The following is a 7809-nucleotide window of genomic DNA, read 5'->3' as shown; positions in this document are numbered from 1 at the left end:
GCTTCCTTAACTTTTCTAAAAGGATTTGCTAAATTATCACCAACAAGATTGATAACATGGTTAAACCTGTTCCTTATGACGATTCTTTTCAAAAAGTCTTATGACATGTTTTTTTTATCTAAAAACAGTACCAAAAAGCCACAAAAAACCAAGAAAATTATAGCAAAATGCTTCAAACAGCTGTAAAAGGTTTTTTTTAATACTTTCTTTTATGAGTAAAAAAAAGTACCTTATACTCGTAAAAGGTTTAAACAATGCGTACTAAACGCCAATCTACGCCGAGTGACGGAAACACTGCGTTTGTTTACAAAAATCGTGTGTTGGGTTGGATTCCGTTGTTTTGTTTGAGCTGCGATGCAAAATTTTCTTGACATTTCAAGTCGAAATTCGATTCTGTCGAGTACCGGGGTTCCACTGTATTACATTTTTTTCCCCCTTAAAGAAGCAAACAGTGATTTTATAACTCATTTCACGGTGGCTGATAATCACAACACTTGTCTTTGCTGTGCCTTCTTTAGACATAACTTCAAATCAACACTGGTTATTTTCAAAATTATTATACACACATTTCCTGAAGGTTGCACAAAGATGCCTAGAGTCACAGCCATTCCCCACATGAGATGATCTCATGATAAAATTAGACTTGTTTATCAGCAGCCCTGCTGGTGCAACTAGTGAAGTGCTCAGGTGCTAACTAAAAGGCTAGTGGTTTGAATCCATCTAATAGCTCCCTGGGAGAAGGGCCTGACAATCTGCTTCTGTAACGACTCACTCCCTGCCCTCAAGTTGATGCGAACTCAGCGATCCTGTGGTACAGGGTAGAACTGCCCCGTGGATTTCCGACACAGTAACTCTTTATGGGAGTAGAAAGCACGCCCCATCTTTCTCCCGAGGAGCAGCTGGTGGTTTTGAACCTTGTGGATCACAGCCCAGTGCATACACCACCAGGGCTCTCCCCCTGTAAAGACTACCTGTTTAAAAACAAACGTGGCCATTGAATTGATTTCTCACTTAGCAACCTAGAAACCCTAGGGGGCAGTTCTGTCACCTGTGCCACCTATGATTCCACAGGGACTCCTAGGCACCTAAGGAACCTGTGGTCTGGGGCCACGTGGGCAGTCTTAATAGCAGAGTATCAGGACTCATAACTTTGTTTTAAAAACACGTTAAGTGTAAATTTTAAATGACACATGTAAACATGCTTTGAAGGAGCCCTTGGTCTGAATTAAGGCCACCTGCATAGTGGTTACGTGTTTGGCTGCCAGCTGCAAGGTCAGAAGCTCAAAATCACCAACCACTCCTCAGGAGAGAGCTTTCTACTCCCGTAAAGAGTTACAGTCTCTGAAACTCTCATGAGTTAGTGCTACCCTGCCCTACAGGGTCCCTATGAGGTCCTATAGGGTCGGCAGTGAGTCAGTGGCAGTGAGGTTGGTTCTTGGTGGTTGGTTTAGCAGTTTCTCGGGGGGAAAGATGAGGCTGACGGCTCCCAGAAAGACTGTCAGTCCCCAAAACCCTATGGAGCAGTTCTGCTCTGCCCTAAATGTTGCTGTGAGGCAGAATCCACCTGATGGCAGTGTGATGCTGCTGTTGTTTGATGGTGGCTACAAGGAACCTCGATGGCACAGTGATTCAAGCACTGAAGCTCTAATTAAAAGGTTATCACAAAGCTGTGGACCATTTATATGCAGATTGCAGAGAGACTGCTTAGGCCACTTCCCTGTGCAGTAAGCCAGAATCGTGAATGATAACGCCGATGCTTATTGGAACACCCATTACATGCCAGGCTTGGTGCTGAAAACAGCTCATTTAATACTTGCTATTCTGTCCTGGAGTGGATAAGCTTGGCCTCATCTTGCAGCTGAAGAAATCTAGGCACCAGAAGGGCAGTTATGGGGCCATCAGATAGTCAGCTCGGCCTGATATCAGCACTGGCACCACTTAGATAGAAATTCCATGTTGACCCGAAACCAGTTTCCATCTACCCTGTTTCCCTGAAAATAAGACAGTGTCTTATATTAATTTTTGCTTCCAAAGATGCGCTAGGTCTTATTTTCAGGGGATGTCTTATTTTTCCATGAAGAAGAATACAGTACACATTTATTGTTTATTTTATTGTTTTATTAAGACACCTTGCACTTCCTGTCTGCTCCAGCTGTGCTGTGGCCAACAGTGAGCTGCTCCGAGGCACCCACCGCTACAGCCCAGTTACGGTAGCTTTGGGGCGCCTTATTTTCGGGGATGCCTTATATTTCAGCGAGAGGCAAAACTGTAATTAGGTCTTATTTTGGGGGGATGTCTTCCTTTCGGGGAAACAGGGTATTTGATTCCACCTCATGGTGGACTCCCCAGTCTGTCCTAGGAGAATAGCGCCCCTAATGGGCAAACAGAACATTTTGAGGGACAAAGTGATGAGTGACAACATGACGAGGCATTCCCATGGTGTAGGAACAGGTCAGGTGCCAGGCTGCTACTGGAAGGTTGGAGATATGAGCCCACTCGGAGGTGCCTTGGAAGAAAAGCCTGGAGCTTTACCTCCTAAAACCAAGCCAATAAAAACCTTTGTACTCGATGCCCATGGATTGGAATCTGAGCAACAGCAAAGGGTAGTGGTAATCTGCCCTGTGTTTCTGCAGTGGTGTGGGGAATGCTGTTGGTCCCACTTGACAGGCGAGGAGATACCCAGGGACATGGGTGGTTGTCTTCGCTGTGTTTTCTGGGACTTCAACTCGAAACTGACTATCCTTTTCCATTACCTACTCCAGGCTTGGCGTGAGAGGAAGGCCAGAGATGGACCTGGTGAGACTCTCCCGGCTCTTCCCCCACTCCTGCTCCCTGAGCCAGCCCATCCTCCAACACATGGGCCTCCACAGCGCTAGGTGGGCAGCTGGCAGAGAGGGTCCTGCTCGGCTGCTGGCTTTGAGTCGGACCCAGCCAGTGCCAGCGACCTTCAGCAGCTCCCAGTCGCAGCTGCCCCTGGGCCCAGGAAACCAGAAGAACGCAGGTGGTGTTAGCTCTGAACCAAACCAGCCTGGCCCCATGGCCCTGACGGATGAAAAGGAGGAGGTAGAAGAGGACTTTGGCAGCTTCTCCCACAAGTACTCCTCTCGGATAATGTTCCGTAAATCCACAGCCCAGCTGTACGAGCTACGGCTTCAGGAGCAGAGTGTGTCCGACGGTGCAGAAGGGGAGCTGGAGCCCAAGCCTTGGCAAGGCCAAAGACATACCCCTCACTGGTACTTCTTCCAGTGTAAACAGCTGATCAAGGCGGGGAAGGTGAGGACCTCTGGGTCTGCTTGGCTTGGCATCTGCTTCCCCTGGTCCTGGGGCGTGGTGTCTGTGAGGGGGCAGGACAAAGGCTGGCTAAGGACCAAAAAAACCCCCCTCAAACTCACATCTGTAGAGTCATCCATAATTCACAACTGCCCCCGTGGGTTTCTGAGACTAACTCTCAGAGAGTTGCAAACAGCAGAACGCCTCTTCCACATTTTATTAAAGAGGATGTTGGTAGTGAAATAAAAAGAGTAGAAAGCTTCATCTTTCTGAAAGCAGCTGGTGGTTTTTGAACTACTAACCTTGTGATTAGCAGCCGAAAGTGTAACCAGCTATGCCTCCAGAGGGGTAAAAGAGTAACCTGCTCGCCCAGCTCCTCTGTCCAGCACCCCAGGGGCCTTCAGGAGCACTGTGTGAGTGGAGCGCCTGGTATGCTGACCAGAACCCGGCCTCTCATCCTGCCAGGGCCTCGGGGGCTCCTGCAAAGGTGGGGCCCACAGGGGGCAAGGTGGTACCAAGTTCACAGGTGCCAGATTTCTGAGTGCTGGGCCCTCAGCACCCCTCGAGACACAGATGGAAGCAGCCCGGTCCCTGTCTCCGGAGGTCTCCACGTGATGGGGGAAATGGGATGGTGTCCTGGCAGAGAGGTGGGGGAGTTGGGGTCTCCGCTTCTTTCCCTTCTGGTCACGAAGAGGCTTCTGTGCTGCAAGCGTGAAGAAGCGAGGAAGAGACCCAGAGTGGGGGCCTGGCTCTTGGGCTGGGAGTGTCCCCCCGCCCTGACCCCCCCCTTGTCCTGGGCCCCTCCCTGACCCTGCTTTCCCCCGCTCCCAGCTGGCCGAGGCCCTGGACCTGTTTGAGCGGCAGATGCTCCAGGAGGAGCGGCTGCAGCCCTTGGAGTGTAACTACACAGTGCTGATCGGGGGCTGCGGGCGGGCGGGCTACCTGAAGAAGGCCTTCCGCCTCTACAATGACGTGAGTGCGGCGGGCAGGCGGGCTCCTCTGTCTCCCCTGTCTCCCCTGCCCAGTTCCCACCTCACCCCTCCCTGGTGTGCCAGAAGCAGGCCTCTGTGTTCAGGAGCTGGTGTCTAGCCATCTCAGCACTGAGTTTCTCTGGGCTGTTGTTTCCATTAAAGGCAGCTTTTTCAGTGTCATGCTTGTCATTTCCATTGTGCCCCCGAGGAGAGAGCATGCCTGCCACCCCTCGGTAATGGTTAGACTTGGGGGTTGATGTCTCCTCCCCACCAGACCAGAGCCTCCTTCAGAGACTCTGGAACCTGTCCCCTCCCTTCACCCTGGCATGCGTCTCCTATCCAGAGCAGTCTGCTAAGTGTTGGGAGGTTGAGGGGTCCATTTTCACAGTCCTTCTTGTTGAGTCGGGTGTGGAGAGGCAGCCTCAGCCTTCTCCCCCAGTCCCAACTGCCCCCTGCTACCCTCTGGCTTCTCTCCTGCTTTGGGCTGGTCCCAGAGCTGCCTCTACGCTCACCACCTGCACAGATGAAAAAGCGGGACCTGGAGCCGTCGGATGCCACGTACACAGCTCTGTTCAACGTCTGTGCTGAGTCCCCCTGGAAGGACTCTGCCCTGCAGAGTGCCCTCAAGCTCCGGCAGCAGCTGCGGGCCAGGACCATCCAGCTCAACCTGAAGACCTACCACGCCCTGCTAAAGGTGGCTGCCCTGTGTTCCGACCTCCGGATGTGCCTGGATGTGCTCAAGGTGGGCGCCCTGGGCCCCCAGACCATCCCGCAGGGTGTCAGCCCTAAAGAGGCCTGGCTGACAGGCTCTGGATGTGTGGGCAGCATGTCATGCACTGCCCCGGAGCCTGCCTGGCACCTGGTAGTGCCACTGAGGAAGGGACTCTGGGCAAGCACTAGCGGACCCCCACTGCCTGGGTGGAACTAAGACCTGTGAGGCTGGCCCGTGGCAAGGCTGGAGGGGCTGAGAATACCTTCCCGGTGGGAGTGGGGGGTGGGGGAGAGGCTCTGTGGAGTGGGAGAGGAGGGCCCGTAGTTCCCAGCAGTCCTCAACACCGGAATCCATCTGGTTCCTCCCTGAGGTGTCAGCCCTGGGCCCATAAGTAGCTCTTATTCTGTCCCCCAGGAAATCGTCCACAAAGGTCATGTGGTCACAGCGGAGACCTTCAACTTCCTGCTCATGGCCTGCATCCAAGACAAGAAGACAGGCTTCCGTTATGCCCTGCAGGTCAGTCCCTCCCTGTGCTGTCCCCCTCCTCACAGGGTGACCTGTGCTGATCTCGGTGTTGTCTGAGCCCCCACTGTGTGCTGTGTGGGTGCCCGTCTCTGCTGCCCTTCCCAGTGACCCTGTGCTGATGGCACTCCTCCCCTTAAAGCCCTGGTGGTAGAAGTAGCCATGACTGGGTCCTTGGGGCCTGAGCGTTGAGCACACTGGGCTGGTGATGCTGGATGCACTGAGTGCCCAACAGGCCCAGGGCCACAGCCAATGTGAGGGGTTGCGGGGCTTACTGCGGCCTACCTAGCCTGAAGCCTGCGCCCACATTGCCATCACCTGTCCAAGCCATCCTTGGGAGGGAGAGTGGGGCAAAGCACTGGGGAAACCCTGTCTCTCATTCCCCACACACAGGGTGGATAGTGAGGCTGAAGCCCGCGTGCTCAGGATGGGGTGGGAGATGAAAGTGTGAGGAGCATTTTGGGTGCATTCAGGGAATGAGAGGGGACACACCAGCCCCTGTGAAGTCTCCCCGTGAGCTTTCAATGCTCCAATGAGCTTTAACCGCCCAGAGCTTGGGGCTTTTTAGCCACTTGCCTGATTCTTTTAGCACCCTCCCATCTGACTGGCTGGCTTCCAGAGCCATCTCTGCTGGGGGCTTGGGGGCGGGGTGGGGAGGGTCTGAGCACTGAGCCTTTTCTCTCCCTGAGCAGGTGTGGCGGCAGATGCTGAATTTGGGCATCCAGCCGAGTCGGCACGGCTACAACCTGCTGCTAGGAGCTGCTCGGGACTGTGGCTTGGGGGACTCGGCAGTGGCCTCCGAGCTGCTCCTGAGGCCTACAGAGGAGGCGGCTCTGCTCCAGGCCTCAGTAGGTCGGCAGCCTCGAGCGAGGAGAGCCGCCCAAGCTGGGAAGGGAGGTGGCGTGTCCGCCAGGCTGCATGTGGAGGCTCTGGAGAAGCAGCTTTTTCTTGAACCTTCTCCAGTGCTGGAGGGTTCTCCAAAGCATCAGGACGCCATGGCCCTGGGCAAGGCTCAGTGTGAGGTGGACACTGTGGGGGGGCCTGACTACACAGAGGCCTTCAGCCCTGTGGCCCTGCAGCCCCCTCCCTCAGGCCTGGAGGTCAGCCTTCTGTCTCCAGCAGCAGTGCCTCCAGCTCTGGTCTCTCTGGGGACGGTGGCCACTCCAGCGGACAGGTTGGCCTTGATGGGGGGCATGAAGGGCTTCCTGGGCAAGATGGCAGAGCACGGGCTGCAGCCTGACATCAAGACCCTGACGCTGCTGGCTGAGGTGGTGGCGCCTGGCAGCCCTGCCGAGTCCTCGCTGCTGGCCACCCTGGATGCATACCAGGTGGAGGCAGACGTGACGTTCTTCAACACGCTGATGAGGAAGAAGAGCAAGCTGGGTGACTTGGAGGGGGCGAAGGTGAGGGCTCTCAGCTGGGAACTGCTGCCCCCTGCAGCTAGTCAGCCAGTGTGAACTCTTGCTCTGGGCCTGAGCAGTGGGGGGTGTCATCATGAACCAGTGCCACCCTGCCTCTTTGGGAGGTGGCACACATGGCCATAAAGTGGAAGGGTGTGCGGGGGTGGATGTCTGAGAAATGTCCCCAGAGGCAGCTGCCTGTGGTGGCTAGTGACTCAGAGAGGGGCCCCTTCAGTCATCACCAAGATGACTGATGTCGTGGCTATGCATTGGGCCGTGATCCACAAGGTCAGCAGTTCGAAACCACCAGTGATCAGCTCCAAGGGAGAAAGATGGGCTTTCTACTTCTGTAAAGAGTTACCGTCTCGACGGGGCAGTTCTACTCTGTCCTAGAGGGTCGCTACGAGTCAGCATTGACTCGAAGGTGGTGCTTTTTTTTTCCTTCTGAATTTTACTCTGCTGGAGGATGATCTATCTGTCACCCTCAGTGGCTTTGCTCATCAGAGAGGCCATTGCTGGGGTGTGGGTGGGGAGGCCAAGGCACGGTCCCAAGGACCTCCAGCCCCTAGTTCCCCTCAACTGACACTCCCCACGCCATTTTCCGCATCTCTCCGCCCTCCTGTGAATCTCGAGCTCGCAGTCCTGGCCCTTGGTGCACGTTGGAGGAATGGGACCTGACATCCGGCAGGGCAGCGCAATGTGGGAGAAGAGAGGCTGTGGGCAGTGCAGGTGGAGGATGGGAAGGGCGAGCAGAAGAGGCTCACACAGGCCAAGTGGATGCCTGGGAGCAGAGCTGGGCTGCCGGGGCTTCACTGAGAAGGCTCTCACCTCACCAGTGGTGACGGGGACACTGTCTGGCTCCATAGGCACTGCTGCCAGTGCTGGCAAAGCGGGGTCTCATCCCCAACCTGCAGACCTTCTGTAACCTGGCCAT

General features: G+C 54.8%; 1 protein-coding gene across 1 annotated transcript in view; it reads left to right on the top strand.

Moving 5' to 3' along the window:
* PTCD1 (pentatricopeptide repeat domain 1) overlaps positions 1-7809 on the top strand; it is a 12071-nt gene that overhangs the window by 2098 nt on the left and 2164 nt on the right. Inside the window, exons 2-7 of the mRNA XM_045284509.1 lie at positions 2763-3273; positions 4102-4242; positions 4765-4983; positions 5368-5469; positions 6168-6878; positions 7742-7804. Of these exons, the coding sequence (XP_045140444.1) occupies positions 2788-3273; positions 4102-4242; positions 4765-4983; positions 5368-5469; positions 6168-6878; positions 7742-7804 (1722 nt within the window). The 5' untranslated portion in view covers positions 2763-2787. The remainder of the gene's footprint in view (positions 1-2762; positions 3274-4101; positions 4243-4764; positions 4984-5367; positions 5470-6167; positions 6879-7741; positions 7805-7809) is intronic.

The sequence above is a fragment of the Echinops telfairi genome, unplaced genomic scaffold (genome assembly GCF_000313985.2).
Source record: "Echinops telfairi isolate 266 unplaced genomic scaffold, ASM31398v2 ScPeMD7_5;HRSCAF=22, whole genome shotgun sequence".
NCBI classification, from domain to species: Eukaryota; Metazoa; Chordata; class Mammalia; order Afrosoricida; family Tenrecidae; genus Echinops; species Echinops telfairi.
This window is presented reverse-complemented; position numbering and strand designations above follow the sequence as displayed.